Genomic DNA, 27,582 nt, shown 5'->3' on the forward strand with positions numbered 1-27,582 from the left:
TAATATATATGTATATTATATATGTACCTATTCACCACAATGAATGCAATCATTATGTACTACAAACTTGTACTAGTACAAAAGTTGTTAAAAATAATTACCACATCAGGCAGGGGACTTAGCTCAGTGGTTCCGCCACAGCGCAGAGTCCCGAGTTCAATCCCAGGTACAAAAACAAAACAAAAAAACAAACAGAAAAAAACCCTTCTCTCCAAAAATATATGTACCTATTCACCACAATGAATGCAATCATTATGTACTACAAACTTGTACTAGTACAAAAGTTGTTAAAAATAATTACCACATCAGGCAGGGGACTTAGCTCAGTGGTTCCGCCACAGCGCAGAGTCCCGAGTTCAATCCCAGGTACAAAAACAAAACAAAAAAACAAACAGAAAAAAACCCTTCTCTCCAAAAATAGTTACCATAGGACCCAATAATTCCATACTCAAGAGAGCTGAACATATACTCAAAAAAGCCCCCAAATGGAAACCACTCAACTCATGAATGAATAAGCAAATCCATTAACTGGTAAATGAATAAGCAAAACGTGGCAATATCCATACAATAGAAAAGACTCAGCCAGGGCGGGGATTTAGCTCCGTGGTTCTGCGGCCTGCCTCACAAGTACAAGGACCTGAGCTCGATCCCCAGTACCAAAAAGAAAAAAAATAAAAGACTCACCCATAAAAAAGAATGAAACACCATACTACATCGTGCAGAAACCTTGAAAATATGATCATTTAGAGAAACTGGACCCAAAAGACTACATAATGCATGATCCCAACTATAGGAAACGTCCAGAATGGGACTGGAAGAAAGTGAACTGAAGGGGAAACGACTACTGATAGATACAGTTTACTTTGGGAGTAATGCAAATATTCTCAGTCTGGGGATGTAGTTCAATGATAGGGCACTTCTCTAGAATGGCAAGGCCCTGGGTTCAATGCCCAGGAATGAAAATATTCTGGAATTAGGTAGTGGTTTTAATTGCACAACTTTGCAAATATTCTAAAAATACCAAGCCCACTGTAGCCGGTAATGGTGGCACACACCTGTAATCCCAGCACTTGGGAGGCTGAGGCAAGAAGATTGTTATGAGTTTGAGGCCAGCCTGGGTTACATAGTAAGTTCAAGACCAGCCTGAATTACATAGTGAGACCTTGTCTCAAAAAACAAAAAACCAGGGCTGGGGATTTAGCTCAGTGGTTCTGCCACCTGCCTTGCAAAGGGCAAGGGCCAGAGTTCATCCCCAGTACCAAAAAAACAAAAAACAAAAAAACAATAAACAAACAAAAAATATAAAAACGATAGAAGAGTTATCCTAAACAAAATCTTACTTCTTATTTTAAATAAGATAGGATAGAACAGGACAAAGATTTAATAAAAAACAGAAAATCTCAACCATCTAAGCAAACTATATCCCAGGCACCAGTTACGAATGGTGTACTGTGAACCAACATAGCCCAAAGGACGTAAAATTCGGTCACATATGTAACTTGAAATGTTCCAGTAGCCACACTGCACCCACTCAAAATTTCAACATAAAATCAATGTAAAGTTGCTAATAAGATGATAAGTCTTTGGCCTCCAGTGTGAAGTTTACAGTTGTAACCCATCTCAATCCGGATCAGCCACATTTTAAGGGCTCCACAGTGACATGTGGCTGGTGGTGGCCACATGGAACAGTGCAGATCTAGGATGACCATCACTTCCCATAGGGGTCAGTTTTCTTTCCCTCTTTTTTTTCTTTTTTTTTTGGTTCTGGGGATTGAACTCACAACCTTGTGCTTGTAAGACAGGCATGCTGCACTGAGATAAATCCCTGGCCCTCCCTGTATTTATTTCTGTTTGAGATGATTGATAAAAACCTTTATGTGATTGGCTTCCAGGTTCTGGGAGAGCTAGAGAGAACACAGCCAGGCAGGAGAAGAACCTCAAGGAAAAGAGCTGGTGTCCACTTTGAAGAGGGGAGAGCAGCTCTACAAGTGGGTTTCCGGTCTGCAGTGAGGCGGGAGGGAGGGGGAGGAAAACATGGAACCAGAGAATGGCCAGGAATGTCTGGGGGGCAGTGCAGAGCCCAGGCCGGAGCCCAGCTCGAGTGCAGTGGGTGGCAGGGTAGAGTGCGGTGACAGGAAAGCTGTTGGCTGGCACAGCCACCGGGACTGAGCGTCAGCTTCCGGAGTCAGCCGTACGGGGGAGACGAGGCGCAGATTTTTTTTTCTCATTAATATGCTCGATTTGTTGCAACTTCAGGTCAAAAGAAATCGTTCAAGGCCACCAGCGGGGTGCTCTATTTTAGAGGTGGAGGAGGACAATACTAGAGTCTGAGCCCAAGGCCTCACGCATGCTAGGCAAACGCTCTACCCCTGGGCTTCGTCCCAAGCCCTCTGTGAGCTCTTGAAGCCTCAGTTTCTTCATCTGCTAAGCGGACCGAAGCCTGTCTGCATTACCAGGCCGAGAGGAGCAAATGAGACGAGAGAGGGAAGCCCACAAGCTCGGGGCAGTACTAATCTTCGGCTCTGTACTTTCTGTGCCTGGGTGAGCTGGGGCATACTGTGCAAAGTCCTGAGACTGCGCTGTCCTAAGTGATCACACACCAGCTCCTGGATACAATCCTATTATCTTATCTCTTCTTTGTTCCTTTTGTTTTTGGAATTGGGGTCTTGCTATGCTGCCCCGGGTAGCCTCGAAATTTGATCCTTCTGCCTCAGCCTCCCAAGAGCTGTTGGGATTCCAGGTGTGCGGCACCATGCTCAGCCAAGACGCTCTTTTTCTATTTTTCATGGAAGGGAGAAATTACTTTGCCTCATGACCTCTGTTGTGTGCATTTGGCTTCGTTTTTCTTGGAATGTTTGGACAAGGTCCCCTGGAAGCAGGAAGGTGGACCAGCAGACTCTCCCTCTTACAACCTGCCCAGACCGCTGGACCCTTGATAGTCTGTAAGTAGTAACACTTCTTTCCATACAAGACAGAGGGAAACTGAGCACATCTGCTCCATCCATGGTACATATGAGAGAGAGACAGAGAGAGAGAGAGAGACAGAGAGAGAGAGAGAGAGAGAGAGAGAGAGAGCTCTGCTTGGCAGATTCCAACACTACGAACTCGATCCCCTAAAAAATAACATGTGTGGTTTCGGGTTTCCCTGGGCTGTGGAGAGTCTGCCCTGGGAACTGCCCATCTGCCCCTTTGTGCCCAGCACCCAGCCAGTCTTTTCTCTCCTTTCAGAGTTGTGTTTCACGGGCTGGCCTTGAGACTCGGCTCAGGGAAGAGTGTGCTAATCGTTCTATTTGTCATCTTGTTTGGCAGGCTGCATCTCCCTGGGGACGGGCACCAAAGGCCAAGGGAAGGCGCTGTGCCGAGGCTCTGGGATCCCTTTGGGCTGTGGAAAGTACATTTATTGGGAATCGTGCAGATATCCAAATATGGGCAAATGGTTCAACACGGCCGTATGACAGACTGTGATGACAGCCGCTGAAAATGTTTAGGGAGAGTTTTGTGTGACACAGCAAGATGATAAGCAAAGCAAAGAAAGGAACAGGAAACAAAAATTACACATATTCAACTACAAAAGAGAAGTATAGGCTCAGAAAATTCTACAATGGCAAGTACCCTTAGCTATTAACCATTGTCAAAGACAAAGAATAAGCAGCTATTTCTCCCTTTTTTCCTGTTTTATACATTGTCATTACATTATCAGTTATTTTTTGGAGAAAGCCAGTCTAGAAACAGCACACCTGTGCTCTGAGGACCACCCCAACACCTGCCTTCGAGGCAAGGGTGACAGGAAATTGAAGCAAAACTGAAAGCCTCCTGCCCGTACAGACCTTGGCCACCGGAACATTTGAGTCTTCAGAACTTTGAGATTTTCCTGAGAAACCCTGCAATTACTGAGATTTTCCTGGTGACTCTGAGAGTCTGTTAAACTCTGCAGTACAGAGGCGGACTCAGAACGGTGGGGCTGAGTCTAAGAGGAAGAGGGGCTGTCCTTGGCACCAGGTGAGGCAATGATCCATCTCGGGGAAACTTGGTATAAGCAAAATGGCTCTGGGACAGCTTGGGCAACTGCAAACCCAGCGGAAAATGTAAGCCCTTAATGCCCTAAGGCACCCAAAATATGTAATGAATTGATTTCCTTTCTATGAATTGAGAATAGGACCAGCTATCGAGTGTCTTTGGGAGAGCTATGTTTGGAATGCATTCCCCAAAGTTTACATGTTGGAAACTTGATCCTGCCAGGCATGGCGGCATGTACCTGTAATCCCAGCACTCTGGGAGGCTGAGGCAGGAGGATCATAAGTCTGAGCCCAGCCTGGGCAACTTAGCAACTTAATGAGACCCTGTTTCAAAATAAAAAAAGAAGAGCTAGGGATGTAGCCCAGTACTGAAGAAGAAAATGTAAAAGAAGGCCCGGCATCGTGGTGCACTCCTGTAATCCCAGCACTTGGGAGGCTGAGGCAGGAGGATCGCTGCAAGTTCGAGACCAGCCTGGGCTACATAGTGAGTTCCAGGTCAGTCTCAACTACATAGTGAGACCCTGTCTCAAAAACAAACAACAAACAAAATGAAAATGGAAAAGAAGGAGAAGTAAAAGGAAGAAGAGGAGGAAGAGAGGGAGGAGAGGAAGAAGAGGAGAGGAGGAGGAGGAAGAAACAACCACCTGACCCCTGATGAGGTAGCGCTAGAAGCTGGGGGCTGACGGGAGGTGTCTGGGGGCACTGAGGACACTGCCCTCCTGCATGAATTAACGCTGTTATTCCTGGAGGAGCTGCGCTTAGCCCTCTCTTGCCTGCATCTCGGCCCCTTCCACCTTCTCTCCGGGATGACACAGCAAGACAGCAAGAAGCCCCTCCCTAAAAGCGCTCCCCAATCTTGTACTTCCCAGCCTCCAGAACTCTGAGGCAAACACATTTCTGATCATTATTATAAAACATCCTGTTTGATACTCTGTTGCAGCAGCACAAAACACACTCGGATGGAGGAAGACGGGGGATATAATCACTCCGTGTATTTCCTGTAGGGCTCTGCCAGGTCATCATAGCCTCGAATCTAGCGCTGGGCCTCCCAGAGGGGAGGCTCTGTGGGTACCACCGGGGAAGGCAGCTCCCCCTCCTGCCGCATGTTGCATGGGATCCAGAGATCTGCTCAGAGCCAGCCTCTAGGAGAGCTGCATTACTTTCTCTAGCTCTAGAGGCAAAGCTACTGAATTTCTCTAGACCTGTTAGAGAAGAATCCAGACGACAGGAGCCGAAGGCCCTCGCTGGCTGCATACAGAGCAGGTTACTAATAGGCTCTTTAGAATGTCCCTGTGTCCCCGGGGTCACAGGTGAACTTAACTGTTAGCCTGTAATCTCAGACCCCTACAGAGCTGGAAAGGGGGCCAAGAGAAGAAAGAAAACGTAGAATAATTTTAACCACAGGGAAAATACGAGAAACCTATCCCAACAATTCAGGCCCGAGTATAATTTCACCAGTTTACGAAAAATGGAAAAAACAAACACCAGGATCACTGCCGAATTTCATTTCATGTGGGGTGTGAGGATTTGCAGGTAAAATCATACTTTATTTTACTTCTCATTTTTTAGAGAAGAATAACATTTCATAAAGACCAGGTCACTGTCTGTTTGGTTTTGTTTTCAATTAATTGCTCTCATGTACTGGTCTGCTTTCCTGGTGCTGGGACCAAAATTATATTTTCAGCCTTAGAAGAGTATAAGAAAATCCATAACTCATAAAGATTTAATCCAGTTTGATAAGAATGGGGTTTGCTAACTCTCCTCTTCCGTTCATTCAATGGCACTTATTTAGTCCACTGTTGGGAAGTGGGGACATGGGGAGGGGTAAGAGTCACCCTTGTCCCTGGGAAGCCTGGGGCAGCAGGTAGCAGACGATGCTGAAGAGGTGGTGTACACGCACACGGCATGAAATGTGCCAGAAGCCAGGTGTGGTTCGTGAACCCACAGGTGGAGAGGTCAGAGAGCTTTCTGGGGAAGGTGGCAGCTGTGCCCGCCTCGCTGGGGAGGGTGAGCGAGGCCTGGTGTCCAGCTAGAGCTGACCAAATGTTCAGAGGCACCGAGGGTCCAGTGTAACTCCAGCAAGGGTCAACAGGCAAGGAGAAGAGTATTAGCAGCTTGAGAGACAGGGACTGCCGAGGGCCTTCTAAGCTGTGCTAAAGAGTGCAAACTTGACCATGAAAGCTACGTTGGGCAATTGAAGACTGGTGCAGGGAGTGTGGAGATCATGATTTCATTTTCTAATAAGATGCTGGCAGCTATGGGGAGGATGGATTGCAACGGTGTGAGAGAGGAGAAGCAGGGAGATCGCTCTGGAGGTCATGACATTCTTCTAGTTGATAAGTGATACGGGTGGAAGTGATAGAAGTGAATAACAAGGAGGGGCAGCGTGGGAAGACGTCACAGAGCTAGAATCAACGGGATTTCATCCCTAGGAAAGTCTGGAAACACTGAGGGAGGACGAGCTGGTGAACCCTCGGGGTTACAGCCTAGGCGTCTGGGAGATGGTGTTTCTAGTTAGCAGAGTGTGAAATGCAGGAGGAAAAGCAGGTTTGGGGTGAAGTGGGGTGACAATGATTAATTTATTTTTAGACTGGGTGAATTTGAGACACTGAAGAAGCCACTGAATGATCTAGAACTCAAAATAGAGATCTAGGTCAAAGATAGAGACAAGCATATGGGTGGCAGCTGAATCCATGGGGCTGGACTAGGACACCCAGGAAGATGGCCTGGAAGGTCAGGGCCCCAGGGAACTCTCCTATTTGGACAGTAGCAGAGGAATTGTTCTTGTGGAGACTGGGAAGGGATAGCTAGGACAAAAGGAAAACCAGGAGAGTGTGGCATCATGACGCAGAGACGCAGAGAGTGGCGGGTACGGCAAGGGTAGACACTGTTTTTGCAACTTGGCTCCAAAGCAAAGGAGGGAGGAAAATACTGGAGCCAGGGGGAAGGAATGTGGATGATGAGAGGAGAGATCTTTAAAGGAGCAAAGGTCCCTGGTGTAGGAGGAACTTGCAATCCAAAATGGGGTGGGGTCCTAGTCTGGGACAGGAGGGGGCGCTCTTCTTCGTGGGCTCAGGGACCAGAAGCTTGCAGATCTGGGTGCTTATACTCCATCCGGTACCGAAGAGGAATGAGGAACATCTTCACTTGACAGCTTCAAGTTTCTCCGAGAAATATGAGACTAGATCATCTGTTAAGGGAGGAGAGATGGCAGACAAAAGGGTTTCTAGAGAATAACTTCTTGGCAGAGTGGTATGTGTAGGAGCTTTCTGGGCAGCCTTGAGGGCTTAACTGGGACTATGGGACTTTGCTCTCCTGAGGCACCAACAGAATGGCTGCGATTTTCTCAGGTATGATCAGTAGTCTGGGTGTCACACAGAAATGTAAATGGTTCATCTCATCCCGCTGGGGGTGATGAGAGTTTGGGGAGAATAAGCATAAAAACTGAGCATGGTGTTGAGAATGACCAAAGTGAGATACAGACTAAAGAGGAAAATAAGTAAAGCCAGGAAGGGCCTGAAATTTGGTGGGAGAGAGGTTGGCCTGTACCAGGAGTAAGGAGAGTGAGAAGAGGGGCTGGGGACACAGCTCTGGGGTGAGAGGCTTGACTAGTGTGTGCTCAGTGTCCAGTCCTGGTAGAGTGGGCCAGCGGGGCAGAGGCAGGACAGGTTCAAAGGACAGGATGGCGCTCTGGTTCCTCTCCAAGACAGACTCCATTAGAAACAGTAATGGCTGTCACTTAGTCTGCTATCAGCAAAGAACTGCGTTAGACCTCAACATTTTTGTATCAGATCTGCATGAAGACTAAACATTGGCATTATCATTTCTGTCTACAGATGAAGCAATTAAAGTTTGCTGTGCATTTCTTATGACTTAGCAGTTCCACTCCTAGGTACATACCGAAGAGAAATGAAATCCTAAGTGTACTCCTCCAAAACTGTATAATAATGGGCTGGGGATCTAGCTCAGTGGTGCTGCCACTTGTCTCACAAGTGCAAGGTCCTGAGTTCAATTCCCCGGTACCAAAAAAAAAAAAAAAAAAAAATGTTCTTAGCAGCATTGTTTGTAATAGCTCCAGCCTGGAAACAACCCAAATTTCCATTAACGGTAAAATGGATGAATAAATTGCATTGTATTCATACAATGGAATAATACATAGCAATGAAGTATTTAAAATGCTACACACATTAGTAAATCTTATAAAGAAAGAATACAGGTACAGTGGTGTGTGAATATAATCCCAGCTACTTGGGAAGCTGAGGCAAGAGGATCACAAGTTTGAGGACAGTCTGGGCGACTTAGTAAGACTTTGTTTCAAAACGAAAAATAAAAACAGCCAGGCATGGTGGTGCATGCCTGTATAAAAAAAAAAAAAAAAAAAAAAAATGTTCTTAGCAGCATTGTTTGTAATAGCTCCAGCCTGGAAACAACCCAAATTTCCATTAACGGTAAAATGGATGAATAAATTGCATTGTATTCATACAATGGAATAATACATAGCAATGAAGTATTTAAAATGCTACACACATTAGTAAATCTTATAAAGAAAGAATACAGGTACAGTGGTGTGTGAATATAATCCCAGCTACTTGGGAAGCTGAGGCAAGAGGATCACAAGTTTGAGGACAGTCTGGGCGACTTAGTAAGACTTTGTTTCAAAACGAAAAATAAAAACAGCCAGGCATGGTGGTGCATGCCTGTACCCCTCACACTTGGGAAGCTGAGGCAGGAGGATCACCATACTCTTGAGGCTAGACTAGGCTACCTCGTAAGACCCTGTCTCATATAAATTATAAATAAATAAATAAATAAACAAACAAAAGAATTAATAAATAATAAATACAGCTGGGGATGGAACCCTGGATTTTACCCCCAATTTGGGAGAGGGATGAGGTTGAGTGAAAGAAGCCAGACACAGATTATATTTCTAAAGTTTAAAAGCAGAAAATAAAGTTTAGAAGCAGGCAGCAAGACTAACCTAAGGGGTTGGAAGTCTGGAAGTCAGGACAGGGTTCAGGCTACCTTTGAAGAGAATGCTTGGGCGGGCAACACTATCATGAGGTAGTGTCCTGTTTCCTGTTCACTGTGTGATAATTCATGAAACACTTCGGTTTCGTGCACATTTCAGTATGGATTGTACACTTCATTAAAGCATGTATTAGAAAAAATCCACTTTCGTGAAATACAAATGCAGTACAGACAAGACATTAAAGAACAAAGATAAAAGAAAGTGAACCTCCAATGTTAATACTTGTCTGAGGCCACATGGCTGGTAAACGATTCACTAGGAATTAACCCCGCGCTCCCTAGCTTGCCTCACAAATACAGGGCTGAGCCCATGGCACAGCTGCCAGCTGGGTGCTGGGAAAGGACCTGTGTGCCCTCTCCTTTCCCCTGGGCAAGGGTGGCCTTGGAGACAGAAGATCGATACACAGAAGGTGAAGATCTACTGGATTTTCAAGCAGCTCTGGCAGCTGGTTGCTCTCTATCGACTGTCTGCAGGCCAGATATCATACCCAGAGGGCTTCGTGGTTCTCTACCCTCACTCAGGGAGCATGGCGCATTTTTATTATGACTTAAGCCTCAACAGCTGACAACCATCAGAGCCTCCTCAGTCTTTCCCAGCTTTAATCCAGCCTATCCGTGGCTGCCAGTGCTGTCTTCCCAGATGACACTGTAGCCTGTCAACACACAGAGATCAGCCTTGCCATCCCCTCTGCACACTTACCAGTCTCACTGCATCCTCACCCAGGTCCACTGTCTTCCTCCTAATACAGAGGCGACAACCCCCTATGGTCGCCCAGGTCCAGGGCCTCCCAACCCGCCTAACTCCTTTCCTGCTGACATCAAAGTTTCCTCCCTACTGAATTATCCCCATCAACATGTGAACACACAACAGTAGTCCCAAGCTTTAAAACGTTCCTCTAGATTCATTTACTTCCAGCTGTTTTATTTCCCATTAAAACAAAACAGAGAGGAAGAGAAGAGAGACTTGTTTGTAATCTATCTCTAATCTACATCCTCTATGCTTCCTACTGAGTCCACTCTTCCCTGGAGAGAAAGGATTCTTGTTTGGGAGGCTTCGATGGTTTCTACCTTAGCAGTCATTATAGTTTATTATGGCTGATTCTCTGTCCTCATGCAATTAAACTTTCAATAAGAATGGACTTTTTCAAGAAAATTATAGGCCAATCTCTTCAATGAACAGAAAAATCCTCAACGACACACTGGCAAACAGAACGCAACAAATCATCAAAAAGATTACTGCCAAGTAGGCTTCATCCCAGGCATGCGAGGAAGGTTCAACATGTGCAAATCAACAAATGTAACACATCATGTAAGTAGAAGCAAGGACAAAAACCACATGATCATTTCTATGGACACAGAAAAAGCCTTTGGCAAAAATTCAACATTTGTTCATGATAAAAACCCTGAAGAAAATAGGGACAGGATTAGAAGGACCTTACCTCAATTTTATACAAGCCATGACAAACTTATTGTCAACATCATATTAAATAGGGGAAAACTGAAAGCTTTTCTGATAAAATCAGGAACAAGAGAAGGATGACCACTACCACCACTCCTGTTCAATACAGTACTCAAAACTTTTCTGGAGCAATCAGACTCCAGAAAAAGAAATAAAAGAAAGAAAAGGGCTATGTATAGGAAAGGAAGAAGTCAAACTATACTTATTTGCAGACCACAGATCCTTTATGTAGAAGACCCAGAAACTCCATAAAAAAGCTCCTAGAACTGATAAACAAAGTCAGCAAGATAGCAGGATATAGAGTACTGGGCATGTAGCTCAGTGGTGCCATACCTGCCTGGCAAGCACAAGGTCCCGAGTTCTATGCCTGGTAATGAGAAAAAAAAGAAAAGATTAAAAATGTCTGAAAATGAAGATCCAAGAGAATGTCAGAAAATGGACAGATGTCCCCTACACCTGGATAGGCAGAACCAATATTGTCAAAATGGGCACACTCCCAAAGTTGATATACAGATTTAATGCAGTCTTCACAGAATGAGAGAAACAATCCTAAAATTCATTTGGAACCAGAAGAAACTCAGAACAGCAAAAGCATTCCTAAGAAACACGAGTAAAGCAGAAGGCATTACAATCCAAAATTTCAAGTTATATTACAATGCTATGGTGACTAAAAAAAAAGAAACGGCATGGTACTGGCACAAAAACAGGCACGTGGATGAACAGAACAGAATAGAGGATGCAGAAACATCCCCAGATGTCTGATTTTTGGCAAAGAGCTCAGAAACATATGTTGGAGGAAAGGTAAATTTCATTAATAAATGGTGCTGGGAAAACTGGCTATCCACATGCAGAAGATTGTATCCAGACCCATATCTCTCATCATGTACTAAAATAAAATAAAAATGGATCAAATATTAAATATTAAAACAGAAAGAATCTGCTGGAAGATAAAAAAAAAATAGGTAAAACTCTTGATGACATAGGCCAGGAATTTCTGAACAGAACCCTGATTGCACAGGATAACATCAAGAAGCAGCAAATAAAATTATGTCAAATTAAAAAGTTTCTGCACAGCAAAGGAAACAACCAACAGAGTGAAGAGACAGCCTACAGAATGGGAAAAAATTTGGCAGCTACTCCTCAAACAGAGGACTATGTAAAGAACTCCAAAAAAATTTGACCTTCAAAAATAAAAGACCCATCAAAAAAATGGATGCCCGAAGTGAATAGCTATTTCTCAGAAGAAAAAGTACAAAAGGTCAGTAAAAATTTAAAAAATTTTCAACATCTTCAGCCATTAGTGAAGCATAAATTATAACAACACTGAGATTCCATCTTACTCCAGAAGGAAGGGCCACCATTAGGAATTTTAAAAACAACAAATGCAGGCCGTGGGTCTTGAGTTCGATCCCCAGTAGCAAAAAAAAAAAAAATGCTGGTGAGGCTACAGGGGAAAAGGGATCCTTCTACACTGTTGGTTGTTTGCTGTTGTTGTTTTGGTATCAGGGATGGAACTTGGGTCCTTGCACTTGTGAGGCAGGCAGTGGAACCACTCTGATGGTGGAAATATAAACTAGTACAAGCACCTTGGAAATCACCTCAAAACCCTAAAATTGGAAATTCCATTCGACCCAGCTATTCCCCTTCTAGCTATTTTCCCAACAGAATTCAGGGCATCATATATTGTGATAGACAAACACCCATGTTTATAGCAGCACAACTCATGACAGCTAACTCTTAGAAGCGGACCACATGTCCATAACAGATGAATGGATAAAGAAAATGTATTTACACTCCATGGAGTACTATTGTGCCATAAAGAAAGATAAATTCGAGTTGCTGTAGGAAAACAGATGCGCCTTGAGACCATAATGTTAAGTGAGATAAATCGGACATGCAAGCTTGAATATTGCATGGTTTCTCTTCCATAAGAAACCCAACATATAAATAATTTAAGTGCAAAATAAGAGCAGTAATAGAAAACAGGGAGGCAAATCTTTTGCAAATGGAAAGGAGACAATACATGGAGGGAGGAGGGAATAAGGAGAGGGGAAAGACACGTTCAAAGAGTTAAGATGCGCTGCACATGTGCAAACTCCCCACAATTAATGTAATCATTATGTACTACACACATGTATGGCTAAAAACTAAAATTAAAAAAAGAATGGACTCTCTCTTCCTTGAAACCCTTTCTTCACTTGATTTTGTGAAACCACCACCTTTTCTCTTCTCAGTCCATTCACTGGCTCCTTCTCTTGATGCCCAAATGTTGGGATTATAAAGGGCTTAATCCTTGGCCTTCCTTCTTGATTTTTTGATGCTGAGGACAGAACCTAAGGCCTCACACTTGCTAAACAAGCATTTACCACTAAATCCCCAGCCCCCAACCCTGTTTTTTGAGACAGAGTCTTGCTATGTAGCCTAGGCTGGCCTTAAATTTATGGCAATCCTCCTGCCTCAGCCTCCCAAGTGCTGGGATTTTAGGCAGGGGCCACCAAACTGGCTCTCTTCTGCTCTTCTCCATCTGCATCCACTCCTTAAGTGATCTCTTCCAGACTCATGGCTTTAAATTATCTCATTAATGGCTCCCCCCAAAAATTTTTTTGAGACAGGGTCTCCCTATGTAGCTGAGACTGACCTGAAACTATGTAGCTCAGGCTGGTTTTGAACTCACAGCGATCCTCCTGCCTCAGTCTCCCGAGTGCTGGGATTATAGGCGTGCGCCACCACACCCAGCTAATGGCTCCCAAATTTAATTTCCTGCCTCACCTCCTTGCTGGGTCCCAGACTTACACACCCGCATCAACCCAATATTCCACCCAGGGCCTAATAAACACAAGGAGCTCAACACATTTAAATCTGAATTCCTGAGCTACCCCAAACCACTCTTTCTCTGCTGTTTGCCATCTCAGCAAATCATGCCAAATTCACCCAAGAGTTCAGGGAGGACTGGTCATCCTGACTTCTCTCTTTCCCCAATACATCAGCCAATCCTTCTGTGCTACCTTTAAAATATTTCCTGAACTGTACCACGTCCCGGTAGACCATCCTGAGCCCTTTCCCGGTGACTGTGACACCCTTCTAACCAGGCTCCTCCTCCTTCATTTCCGATCCCGCAGCCTGTTCCTCTGAGGGCCGGCAGAGGGGCCTCTCAGAAACTCACCTTCGTCCAGCTGCAATCCACCCCTCACCCGTGAATCCTCACCACACACGGAACGAATATCCACACTGCGGGCTGGGGATGTTTCTCAGCGGGAGAGGACTTGCCCAGCCCTGGGTTCCACCCCTAGTAAAGGAAAAAAAACCCAAAAACCTCCAAACTCCTCCGCGGCCCCGAGGGGCCCTGCTTTATCAGAACAGAGCTTCGTTCTGGGCCCTAATACCCTCCAGTGCCCCACTCCACTCTTCCTGTCACTCTGGCCTGGCCTTTCCTCTGACACTAAACTGCTCCCGCCCAGGGCCTCTGGAAAGCTCTTTTTCCACGACTTCCTGCAGCTGGCTCCACTCCACGCTCTACTCAAATGTCACCACTCAGCGTGAAGACCCCGACCACCCTGTTGGAAATGGTTCCTCACCGGTGTTACAGTGTCAGCCTCACACGCTTTCCTTAAACGACATCACTTTTTCCACAGCGTATTCATGTTATGTGTCTTTATGCTACATATCATCTGCATGTATGTCTACTCCTGTCCATCTCACCCAGCACATATATGATCTCTATGCGGACAAGGGCCTTGTCAGTCTTTCTGCGACTTCATCCTGGCATCGAGAAGGCCATACAGTAGAAGTCCGCTGACTACTGTAGCTGGAGAATTGGTGATTCCGCGGAGTCTGCCTGCCTCCTTGTAAATACGAAGCATTATTAATGAATCCTGCGTATAAAAGGAAGAAGAGACTGGGGATGTAACTCCATGGTAGAGCCCTGTGCTTAGCATGATTGAGGGCCTAGATTCAAACCTCAGCACCACAAAGCGGAGGAGAGGAAGGAGAGGCGTGAGAGGGGGAGGGGGAGGAGGAGGAGGAAAATGAGTTGAATAAATGGGAGTGAAAGAATGGGAAAATAAACATTCAAGAGCCTTAGTACTGGGTTTTCAACCCAGCGCACTGGTTGGTGCCTTATGTAGTTCATTTTGTTTAAAGCTCACAACTGTCCCGTGACTAAGTATTGCAATTTCCATTTTATAGCTGGGGGAACTCAGGTTCAGGGGGGAGGAGGAGGAGGAAAATGAGTTGAATAAATGGGAGTGAAAGAATGGGAAAATAAACATTCAAGAGCCTTAGTACTGGGTTTTCAACCCAGCGCACTGGTTGGTGCCTTATGTAGTTCATTTTGTTTAAAGCTCACAACTGTCCCGTGACTAAGTATTGCAATTTCCATTTTATAGCTGGGGGAACTCAGGTTCAGAAAGGTAAAGTGGCCTGCTTAGGTCCTACAGCCAGCAACCAGCAAAGGAGGACAGGAATCCAGGTCTGGCCTTGGGAGAGACTATTCTAACCACTGACTCAAGGCCCGTGCGCCCACAGCCTCCCCGGAAGTTCTTCCCTGAGGATGCTGCACCTCTCACCTGCCGGTCTCAGGGGTCCTGGGGGTCCCGCTGGCTTGATCTGCAAGTGGGGTGGGTAGGAGATCTGCCTGTGGTTCCCGGGTGAGAGAAGGCAGGTGAGGGCAGGAGAGGGTGGAGGGTGTGGGGCAGGAGCCTCTCTATTCCTAGCTGTTTGTAAACAGTGTCCTGACAACCTGGCTTGGGGTTTCTGCAGTGGACCCCAGAGAAAGCTGAAGGCAAATTCTCCCAAAGCAGCCTTGGCTTTTCTGAGATCATGCTGGCGGGGGGTGCGTTGCAGACAAGGAGAATTCTCCAGTGCCAAAACCTTCCCCAATCTCTTACCTCTGCCATTTTTTTCCAAACTTGCAACTTACTTTGGGCCTTTGGCAGTGAGGTATAAAATAAATTAGGCGGAAATGGAGCCACTCCAGCCGGCAGTAGGTAATTAAGTAAGCCTTGCCTCTCCCTTAAAATTAGCTCGTTTTTCTTCCTCCTTGTTTCCCACTCTTTTTGTCATTCTTTCACTCACCCTGACAGTATTTTTTTAACCTTATGAGAGATTTTTTTAAATGTTGACTTGGCATATACAGGTATAAAGCCTAAAGAATTTAGCAGGAGGAAATTCTCATTCCCCTGATGTGCTTGAGCAATTTTAGTACCTTATTTTATTTACTCCTCACATAAACCCTTCAAGGTTGATTTTTAAAAACCACTTTCTCCCCCCAGTACTGGGGATTGAAACCAAGGGCACTGAGTTACACTCTCAGCCTTTTTTACTTATTCGGTGACATGGTCTTGCTGAACTGCCCAGGCTGGCCTCAGATGTGTGACCCTACTACCCACGTGGGCCTGGCTCAAGGCTGAATTTTTTCATTCCCTTCTGAGGCAATGGAGCCTCAGAAAGCCATGCTAATGGGATTGGATTGTCAGTGTCCCTGACGATGCCTGAAAGGGCTTTCAATGTTCTCTGCTCCCAACAGTTATCAAGTTCACTGGATCAGTGAGGGGCAAAAACAAATTCAAACCTGGGTCTATCTGATTCCAAACACCTATGGGCTTTCTATATCACCAAGGGAACTAATACTCTAGATCCAGACCTCTTCTTTTGCTGATTATGCCCAGAGTGGGCTAAAAAACACAAAACAGCCCAATCTGGAAAGGCCTGTGTTGGGATATTTGTGTTTCTCCAATTTGGCAGGCATGCGAGTAACACACACACACACACACACACACACACACACACACACAAGCATAGTATACGTCCCATCTCTCCCCTGGGGCACCTCAAGCAAGACTTTGTCCACTCTGACCTGACTGCGACATGCCAATGTGGTCTGATATGGTTAAACCCTTTCTCTTGAAAAAGCCGGGAGAAGGTACAGGTGAGTCGGACAGGTAAGACTAGGGCTCTGTCCTTACCCTCCTGCTCCAAGTCAATCCCCTCCCAAAGCCTGAAGCTTCCAGCCTCCCACCATGCAGGTAGCAACCTCCCCTCGGTCGGTGGCACTCAGGCCACCGTGGAATCATCTCCACCCCCTCTTGCTGATGAGCCATTTATTTTTACAAACCCTCCTTGGTCCTGTCCATCCAAGGACCCCTCCGGCCTTTCCCCAGCCATGCTCTTCTAGTCCCAAGGACGAGAAGGCCAGCATGGGAGCTGCCACCAATACCTCACTTGCCCCAAATTCTTTACATTAAATACACATTATTTACACACAAGAGAAAACGTATACGAGAAGGAACATTACCAGAGACAAACGTCTGCAGATCCCATCACCTGGCTTAAGAACAGTCAGCTGCTTTTCCACATCCTAAGCGGAGGCAACTGTCAAACTCCAGGGAGAGACCATACACCTGTCTAGCCCTCCTGCGTGCCTGGGTCAGGCCCCATCACCTCTCCTGCCCTCTTCACCCGGGCCTTGGGAGCTATTTTGGGTATGCACCAGTCAGGGTTAATCTTAAGCAGTGAGCCCGCTGCCTGGTTCGCTGCCTAGCCCTCCGTCTTCAAAGGGCATTCTGAGGGCCCAAGAACCTGAGCTGGACTGGAAGGGGCGGTGGCTGCAGGTGCTAAACTGCAGCCCATTGCCCCAGAGAGAAGGAGGGGGGAGGCAGCTGGAGGGATTCTTTCCCATGTGGGAAGGGAAGGGACACACAGTTAATGGGTTGGAATCTGGTTCCTGAAACCTGAGCCAGTGACAGGCAGTGTTTCACTGAGCTCAAGCTGCGCTTTCCCTGGGGGGCTCAGTCTTCCCCTGGGGCAGAAGGAGAAATCACACGGACTGGGAGCTCAAGGGAGGACATCGGTTGGGTCAGTCCTGCTAAGCTCCACCTCCCACCTAACCCTAACCCTTTGAGCATTCGATCAACCAACGCTGAGGTGGGGGAGTCTGTATGCTGGGATTTTTTTTTTAAGCATGTGTCTTCCAGTATCACACAGGCTGGTAAGAGAGACGGCCAGGAAAGCAGATGATTACAAAAAGGAAAAGCCAGGGGTGTGTGGTTCAGTGATAGAACACCTGCTTAACTTGCTCAAGGCTCTGGGATCCATCACCAGCACCCCCCAAAAAAGTGATGCTTTGATGGCTGACAGGCTGAGGCTGGCGTGCTCAGATACCAGGCGAAGCTTGCCTGGGAGGTGACGGTGCCTGGGAGTGGGAGGACAGATAGGAAGTGACCCGGAAGAGGACACAGGACATTCACAAGAGGTGGCAACTGATCCGGAAGACCCTGCATCGTACACCCCACTGCGAGAAAAGCGGCCCCAGCCCTTCTACACTCTAGACCCACTTGTGAAGCTACAGTCTGACTCTCCACGGCCAGGAAAAGCCAGGGCTTCTGATCCATATGGGCCTGCCTCCCACTCTGCATTTCTACTTTTAATTCTGTTTGTTTGTTTTTTGAGACAGGCTCTCACTATGTAGTGCAGGCTAGTCTTGAACTCACTATGGAGCCCAGGCTGGCCTTGAACTTGAAGCATCCTGTCTCAGCCTCCCGAGTGCTGGGGTTACATGTGTACACCACCAATGCTCGACTTAAGTTTTTTTTTATGACACAAAATTTCAAATGTATATGTACAAAAGTGGAGAAAACAGTATAATGAACACCCGTGTGGCCCAGCTCCAACAGTCATCCGCCCATGGCTCCCTCTGCCACCTCTACTCCTCCCTCGATCATTCAAAATAAATTCCTAATTGATCTTTCCATAAATATTTCAAGAGATATGTCTAAAAGATAAGCCTCTGCTTAAAAGTATACTTGTCACCCCAAAATATGAAGACCCGATTCAAAAATGGGCATCTGAAATGAACAGACATTTCTCACACAAACAAGTAAAAGCAGCAAATAAACATATGACAAAATGTTACATCACTGGTCATTTGAGAGATGCAGATGAAAACAACACTGAGATTCCACCTCACCCCAGAAAGAACGGCTGCTATCAAGAAATCAACCAATAACAAATGCTGGTGGAGTTGCGGGGAGAAAGGAACCCTTCTCCATTGTTGGTGGGAGTGAAGACTGGTGCAACCACTGTGGAAATCAATATGGAGATACCTCAAACAACTAGGACTAGAGGTCCCATTTGATCCAGCCATCCCTCTGCTGGGTATCTTCCCAAAAGAGTTAAAAGAATCATACCACAGCTATATATGCTCACCCATGTTTACAGTGGCACAGTTTGTAATAGATAAAATTTGGAAACAGTGCAATTGCCCATCAGCTGGAGACTGGATAAGGAAGATGTGGTTTTTCTATAAAATGGAGTACTAGCCGGGGATTTAGTTCAGTGGTTCTGGTGCCTGCTTTGCAAGTGCTGGGACCTCAGTTCGAATCTGCGTATCAAAAACAGAGTACTACTCAGCCATAAAGAATGAGAAACTATAGTCATTTTTAGGAAAATGGCTGCATATTGAGGCCAGACTTTTTTTTTTTTTTTTGGTACTGGGGATGGAACAACTCAGGTTCTTGAGCTTTCGAGGCAGGCAGAGGAAACACTGAGCTAAATCCCTGGCCCCATTTTTTTTTTGGAACCAGGGATTGAATTTGGGACCTTGCACTTGCGAGGCAGGCAGCAGAACTACTGAGCTAAGTCCCTGGCCTGAGGCCATAGTCTTAAGTGAAATAAATAGAATGCATATGTGTAAATACCAAATAGTTTCTCTAGTGTAAGAAACTGAAAGTGTAAATAAGGACTAAAAGGTATAATAGATAATGGGAAATAGGAAGAAAAGGTGTAAAGGGGAAGGGAAAATAGGAGGGCTGGGGAAAAGAAAGAGGGGAGTGGAATTAACAGAAGAAAAAGAAAAAATGGAAACAAAGTATTTGTAGATAGGGAGGGGTGGAGGGGTTGAAGGGAGGGCAGGGGAATGGGGAAGAAATAAGAAAGAACCCAGATGGTTTATGTAAAGGTGCAAATTTCCAATGATGAATGTCATTACACTGTATACCTTAAATGTACCAATAAAATTAATGAATTTAAAAGAAGTATACTTGTCATACCGTTATCGTACCTAAAGTTAATTAACAAGAAGCCTTGGTACCATCCACCGTCTCTCCCCAATCCACTGTGCTTTAGCAGGGGATTGGCCCACTGCAGACTGTCACAACACTGCCCCCGGGACCCCACAGCGTGCGCAGTCACAGGTCTGTAACACGCCTCTGGCGGCTCTGTACGTCACATGCGTTGCAACCCTAGCTGGGTTATAAGTTCTTCAGAGCAAGGACTGGCACTGCTGCCCTTTTGGCCCTCTACTATGGCAGAGGGGAAGAAACACAGACCTTAAAGTCAGGCAGGCCCCTTATTAGCTGTGTTACCTCACGATGGTTATCCAACCTCCCTGAGATTTTTCTCCTGATCTGTGTAATGGGGATGAAAACACCTTCCTCCCAGGACTTCTGAGGCTTAAAATAAAAGAGAAGGCAGAGGAGCCAGCCACGTAGAAGCTTCTCGGTAAATGCTCACCTGGCTCCTGCTCGGAACGGTGCTGGTCCCAGACTCAGGTTTGACTGCTTGCAGTCCTCCCGTGGAAGGAGGGCAGACCAAGGCGGGGAGGGGTGCGGGTGCAGCCGCAGCCGCTGCTCTGGAGATGGGGGTGCGGCGTTGAGCACCCAGGCTTTACTCACTTGCTCTGGCCTCTAATTCACGGGCAGGGGTGGGCTCACAGCCCCTGGGGACAGAGGGAAGGGGCAGGCTGGGAATTCACGATTCCACGGCTGCCATCTATGGAGCGCTTGTTGTATGCCATGCTGTGTTTTCCATATTGAGCCCATTTCATTTGCACAACGATCTCATGAGGTGGGGACTGTTACCCTCCTGACTGAGATACACCGACAGTAAGAGAAGCCGGTACTCACACACCAGGTTTTCCTGATAATTTCATCCAAGTCCTTGACCCACCACTGCCCCCTATTTTGCTAATGGTGCGAAAGCAGCCACTTTTTAGGGTTCGTTCTCATTCACCAAGACTTACAGAGACAACTTCCGCCAGTGGCTCAGTACAGACCCTGAACTCCGGCCAGTCACTCTGACAGCATAGGCCTGGACTGCCTGAGGAGGAGGAGCAGGAGTCCACAGGAGCCGCTGTCTCCATGAGGGGCAAATGGTCCTACCTGCAGCTCCTTATCCTGATGCCTGCACTTCAGCCTCATTTCCCGGCTTGGGCTCTGCCTGCAGAACCAAGTGTGGACATGGAGGGAGGTGGGACAGGAGAGGAGAGGCAGGCTGAGCACAAAAGCCGGAGAATGAGTTTTAGGAGCACAAGTGTTGCCCGCCCCTCTGGGGCTAAACATCTTGCTCTGTGACCCGGAGCTTGGTGGAGGGCCGGGGGTGTGGCTCGGGGGAAAGCACTTTCTTGGCGTGAATGAGGCCCAGCACCTCAAGAAAAAAAAAAGTACTGTTCTAACTCAGCCTCCAGACACATAGGACAGAAGGTGGCCATGACCCAGAACACACAGGGCCTGGGTGGAGCGGAGGGTCACAGAGGTGCTAAGGCTTTTGGTTGCATTTCATTTCTTTCTATATTTCCTGATAGCAACCCTGAGGTTCCAGACCCTCACAGTAGGGCCCATCATTTTTTCCCTATAAATGTTTCGTCATTTATTCATCATTACCATAGCTGCACCAGGGGCAGCCGTTCTGCCCACACGATGGTAATTCCTGAGCCACTGGCTTCCCACATTCTCCTCACTTCTTGGCAAAGCTTTAAACGGGGGCCCAGGTGGTGGAAGGGATGGAGACAGGTGACCTGGACTCTCTTCTTTCCCTCCTTTCCTTTTCCTTCCTACTTTTAAGGACTTAGGAACTCAGGGCCCTGTCCACCAGCACACGTGGTCACTTTCAAACCCAGCCAGATCTTGCACAGATGTTTCAGTCTTCTGTCCTCTGTGCGGAAATGAACACGCCATCAGAAGTTCCATGCCTCAGTTTCCATAGAAGTAAAATAAAGAACTGGAATTGAGGCTATAAACATTTTCTTGGAAGAATTCACAAATAATAGCTGCTATACCAGAGACATGGCTGAGAATGACCCCAAAGACTTAAAATAGTTTGTTCGCTGGACACTTTCCCGTGGACAATGGAATCCCACAAAGTCACACTTTATCAGAGGATCGTCTGGTTTGTCCAGAGGAAGCTCAAATGTGAAAGCAATGGTGAAGAAAAAGTAATTCCTCCAAGCCCACCCAGGAAGACAGAAAGCAAGCTGTGCTTCAGCCCAACCGCGATGTGGGCAGATGCACCCGAACAGCCCCACTTTTCCCTTCTGTGTCGTCTCCTGTTGGACTCTCTCCATCCCCAGCAGTGGCCTCGCTAGCTTGTAAAGGACTTAATGCCGGGGGGCTGTGGGGGTGGGCACTCAAGAGCCTCCTCTAGAGAGAGTAAAACAGGAAAGAGGAAGAGAGGAAGAAAGACAGACAGGCAGGCAGCACCACTTTTCCTGGGAATAAACTGGAAGCTATGAGGTTCAGACACGCTCCAGCCCACAGACACCTGGCCCCTCTCCCCTTCCCCAAGCTTCCTCAAATGGTCTGTGTGCTGTGAGATGCCCATGAGGTCAGGGGAAGGGAACCCTTCGGCCATAAGGAGGATTTAGCCTTCTCGTGGGTGGCTGGCAGGAGGCTGCGACCATCATTCGCTCCTTTTTCCCGCCTCACCACAGGATGGGATGAATTTAATGGAAAAAACAGCAGGCGAGGGATCAGGATGGAGTCCACTCGACAAGGAATGCTGCAAGGCCGCGGCCCAGCTTCCCTCCCACCAGTCGCCTCTTTGACCAGGGCGCTGTACTTCTCCAGTGTATCACGCAACTTTTGCTTACGGAGCAGAAATGGGGGGCAAGAGATACGCACTGCTGCGCTAGTGGGTAGGAACCAGTCCTGTTGCCAGTGAGAACTGTAGTGCTAAGGCCAGAAAGCAGCACCCCAGTCGTGGAGTCAGCCCCCCCAGCGTGTCACTCACATCCATGGACAGCTCCCTCTGGATCAGTTTCTTGGTCTCCTTTTCGCAGAAGTTGAGCATGGCTTCCCGGTTGTACAGGCCCGTGGACTGTTTGTCCGTCTGGTTCCTCTGCCGCAGCCCCACGGGAATGCTCCCATCTGGGTCCGCCACGTCCAGCTCCTTCTCCAGCTCTTCCATCTCCTCAGGAGACAGGGTGGACAGGAGGCTGTCGATGTCAGGGTCCTCACTCACCTGCCGGCGGTACTTGGCTACCTTGGACATCTTGGCAAATGGAGCTGCGGCTCTCACCGAGAGTGGGACAGAACTTAGGCGCCCAGACGGCTCGCGAGCAGACCCCAAGTGGGTCAGGGACCGCAGCGCCCTGCCACAGGTGCTCAGTGGTCGCAGCAGCTTCGCTGCAGCCCAAGGGCTGGTGAGCCTTGCCCTGGCAGAAGCAGCGACCAATAAGCCCGAACAACTGCCCGGCCCTGAAAGGAGAAGCCAATCCCCAAGCTGGGGGCGGGCCTACCTCCCTGTCAGAGCTGTTTGAAACTTGAGGACATTCCAGGGAATCTTGGAGCGCTGCGTGACCAAATTTAGTACAGAACAGTTTAGCCTTTTAAAGACAAGGGGCCACGCGATGAGAAAAAGATACAAAAATGCAGAGGCTGGCAGAAGCCTACCATGGCCTCAGAGAGCCGGGAAAGCAGGACCAGGGCCACGGGTGCTGTGAACTAGCCAGCCCAAGGCATGCCCATTCAGGCACAGTTTACTTTTCGGTCACCAGTGGATGTCACTGCAGCCAGTGCATTTTCCATGGACTTCTCTACTGTATTTGGTAATGTGCCGGGGATGCCCGGGCCTCCACCCTGGGGAAGACACTCAGTTCAAGAGGAGGGGCCGATCCTCCCAACCTCCTGCCTACCCATTCTCTTCTGCCAAGGGCAATCTGAGTGCTAAGCATCAGAGGCTCCGGCCTGGGACAGGGGTGTTAGAACGTGCAACCAAACTGAAACCTGCAAGGCTGTCCGAGGAAGGGTGTAGGGCCGGCTGCAGGAGGCACGAAATTCTTAAAGGGCTGTAAATTTCAGAAGGCCTAAGACTCTCTGGAGGATGGTCCAGACCTCCCTCGGGTCTCTTGTGCTGGGGATCTGTGAGCCAGATCCCTTGGGAGCACAGGGGAGGAGCCAAGGGGTCACCATCCATGCAGAAATCCAGAGCACGATTTAGTCTGTCTTCGGGGAAGTACAATTCTGGGGCTTTGGGACACCTACTATTGCAACAGGCCTGGCGCATTTCATAGAAGAGCTTTTCGCTGCTCATCCATCATGCTGCCCTGTACAAGTCACAGGGACATTCGATCTCCTACCCCCCTCCCTCTGCCACAAAATCCCTTTGAGAGCCCTGGTGTAACCCATCGGGGTAGAAGCTTCGATCTTTCCTGGCATCTTTCCATCCTAAGCCAGAGAGAGACGGTCACTCGATCAGCATTTGCTGAGTCCAGGGATCATTTGGGAATAAAACTTGGCCATGGCACAGAATACCCACAAGTCCAGCTTTAGGTTGAGGCTGAGGAGGGGAATGGTCCTGACTACAGGGACCAGAGGACAGAAGTGAGGTAGGAAGACCAGAGAGGGAGGGTGGAAGAAGGGGTTAGAGAATCCTAGAAGTTCTTCTGGGGCTGGGGATTTGGCTCAATGGTTCCACCACCTGCCTCGCAAGTGCAAGGTCCTGTGTTTGATCCGCGGTACCAAGAAATTCTTTTTTTTTTTTTCTTTCCAGACAAGGTCTTACTAGGTAGTTTAAACTGCCCTCAAATTCATGGCAATCCTCCTGCCTCAGCCTTCCAGTAATACGGTTACAGGTGTGTCCCACCATACCGGGAATCCTAGTTCATTTTTAAGAGTCAGTCATGTGTGTGTTGGCCAATCAATAAGCATACATTGCTGGGCATGGGCGCACACACCTGTAATCCCAGCACTCAGGAGGCTGAGGCAGGAAGATCGCTGTGAGTTTGAGACCAGCCTGGGCTACATAGTGAGTTCCAGGTCAGTTTCAACTACATAGTGAGACTCTGTCTCAAAGAAACTAAAAAAAAAAGCATACATTCATTGAGTACCTATGATGTGTCAGGCACTGTTGAAGCCAGAGATGTCACTAACAATACAAATCCGTGTGGTCCCTGCCATTTTGGAGGTTACAGTCTATCAGTGAAGATGATTATTAAATCAATGACTTCAAGCAATCCATTAAATAATTAAAAGTCTGTAAAATTCCTCAAAAGAGAAATACAAGGGCTCTAAGAGGCTACATCAGAGGAGGCTGGTTAGCAGCATGGTCGCACAGGTGAGAGCTCTGCTCTGGAGGCCAGAAGACCGTGCAAGGTCATGGGACTGCTACTTACTGTCCATGTGACTTTAGGAAAGTCGCCTGCTCCTCTAGACTTGGCTTCTCCACCTGTAAAATAAGAACAACACCTGTACCCACACTGTAGGATTGTTGTGAACATTAAATTGTCACAGACATGAAAACACTAATCTGATACAAGGTAAACTTATATATGCTGTTTGATATATTTATTAGCAGTTGCTGTAATTATTTATACTCTTATCCTGGATAGTTTTCTTTCCAGACCACTTCTCCTGTCCTCTTTTTATTTCCTGTCTTCAGTAGTAACCACCTTCAATATACACATGTGCACACACACACGCACGCACGCACCCCTTCTCACCTGGTTCTTATTCACTCATCCACTCATTCTAGTATTTATTCAAGTATGTATCAATAGCACATGGCCAGACACCATGGGGCTGGGGAATACAAAAATAATTAAACATTGTTCTTCTCTTTAAACTGTATTATATAATGGGGTAAAAATGCTTATACTGTAAGGCAAAGGAAAGCAAACAAAAGAGGTATATGAAATCATTAAGAGCCCAGCAGAAGCCACATTAATTCTTTGGGGAGGAGTCAGGATGGGCATGGGCAGCCCAGAGGGGCTGAGGCCTCCTGTTCTGGGCCCAGTGATCTCTGCTCTAGGGATACACTAAAAAATAAATCCCACCAGGCATGGTGGCACACACCTGTGATCCCAAAGCTGAAGCAGGATGATCAAAAGTTCAAAGTCAGCCTGGGCAACTCAGAGAAATCCTGTCTCAAAATAAAATTTTTAATAAAAGGGGTAGGGCATAGTGGTATAGCACTTGCCTGGCATTCGTGAAGCCCTGAGTTTGTTCCCCAGCACCAAAAAAAAAAGAAAAAGAAAAATCCTAGCTTTCATACTCAAAGAGCAGGATTCACAGCTTCTCTACCAAAAGCATTTACACATGAACCTCCCTCATTTCTCTGTCTCAGGTCCCACCGTTCCAAACAGTGGGTGCCTCTGTGACTCAGTCTGAAGTCCTCTGATCCCCAGAACCCTAGGGCACTCTGAGACTGCTCACTAACTCTGAACATGCTATATTGAAAGACACTGCCGCCGAGGCTAGAGGATGTGGGAGCTCAAAGATCTGAACGAATGGCCTCCTGCAGCCCCTGCAACAGGAGGCCACCTAGGAGGCAATGCTCATCCAAGCTCAGCATCCACATCGACCAGAAATCAGGGATTCTGGCTTGGCCTAGTCCTCAGAGAAAAGCTGACATTGCAGGGGCCAGAGAAATGGAGAGAAACTCCAAGCTCCTATCAAGATGATTGGTGGGATGGGAAAAAGACAATAAGGACACAGAAGCTCTTTAACTCATGTTTAGGGGCTCTCTGTGTGGCCCCAGGAAAGTCACATTTTCAGGAGTAGGGGGTAGCAGTATAGTGTAGCAGATAAGACTACAGGCTCTGGAGTCCAAATGACATGGGCTCCAATCTGAGACCTGTGACCTTGGGTAAGTCATTAAACCTCTCTGAGCCATAGAGAATGGAGCATGAGCACATTAAAAAAGTATTTCCTAAGGGCTGGAGGTGTAGCCCTTGCCTAGCATGCACAAGGCCCTGTGTTTAATTTAAACCCCAGTACTGAAAAAAAGTATTAAGCTAAAGAGAAAAAGAGTACCTACTTAGTTATGGTGCTATGAAGTACATTAAATAATGCATGCAAAGCGTAACAGCATCAGACATGTAACAAGCGTTACTGTGCAAAATGTGACTTTTGCACACACGTGTACATGCGTGTACACACGTGTGCGTGTGCTCTGATGCAGAATAGCTAAAGCGGAGGCTAGACTGTGTGAGGTCACAAAAGAGAAACTGCCGCACTGATCCTCTTCCTTGAGATGTGAGCTTTCTCTAGAAGAAAGTGGCCGCCTCTTTCTCTGGAAACCAGCCACTGGCCTGGCCTGGCACTCCTGAGATGAGCAGAAATGGGCAGGGGAGAGGGGTCTGGCACAGACACAGGCCTGACCGATGTCTTCCTGAAAGGAAAGCTAGGGCAGAGAGAGAGAGAGAGAGAGAGAGAGACAGAGACAGAGACAGAGAGAGACAGAGAGAGAGACAGAGAGAGAGATTGCCTTTCCCTGCCTCATCCAGGCCGGGCTAAGATACCTCTGCCTACCCAACCTTCCCCAGTCACAGACGAACTCCAAGCCCCATGAGCCGGCTGTGAGTCCAGCCTCACTTATCTGGGGCCAGCTGAGTGTCTCGGTGACTTGGAGCAGGTGGGACTGTGGGATCTGAAGCCACAGTCGTGTCCTCTTGGTGGATGGGGGTTCCTGAGGCCCCAGGAGCCTCCAAGTTCACACATACTGAATGGCCGAGAGGGGCAGATTCTGGAAATGTCCATTCCCATCAGTACCCGCAACACAAGTGGTTCCGCCAACAGTCCCATCTTGGGGCTAGAGCACTAAGTTTCCCAAATCACGCCTTTCTGTGTTGAGTCACCGGTTCTAAGGCCCCTCCCTCCATGTTCTCTAGGACTGCTTTCTTCTCTCATTCCTCTGTATATATTTTTTTGTTGTTTGTTTGTTTGAGACAAGGTCTTGCTATGTAGCCCAGGCTGGCTTTGAATGCACAGTAATCCTCCTGCCTCAGCCTTCCGGGTTCTGGGATTACATATGTGTGCCACCACATCCAGCTAAATTGTCTTGACTGCCCTTGAACTTTCCATCTTCCCA

General features: G+C 47.2%; 1 protein-coding gene across 2 annotated transcripts in view; it reads right to left on the bottom strand.

Annotated features, from left to right (window-relative positions):
• The window catches only part of Lmod1 (leiomodin 1), a 43,755-nt gene extending 20,803 nt beyond the window's left edge, over window positions 1–22,952 (bottom strand). For both annotated transcript variants that reach the window (XM_010645095.2, XM_019204256.2), the window contains exon 1: window positions 22,504–22,952. In XM_010645095.2, the coding sequence (XP_010643397.1) occupies window positions 22,504–22,764 (261 nt within the window). In that variant the 5' untranslated portion in view covers window positions 22,765–22,952. The remainder of the gene's footprint in view (window positions 1–22,503) is intronic.
• Window positions 22,953–27,582: the final 4,630 nt, after the last annotated feature.

The sequence above is a fragment of the Fukomys damarensis genome, unplaced genomic scaffold (genome assembly GCF_012274545.1).
Source record: "Fukomys damarensis isolate Sample0158 unplaced genomic scaffold, DMR_v1.0_HiC HiC_scaffold_11, whole genome shotgun sequence".
Classification (NCBI taxonomy): domain Eukaryota; kingdom Metazoa; phylum Chordata; class Mammalia; order Rodentia; family Bathyergidae; genus Fukomys; species Fukomys damarensis.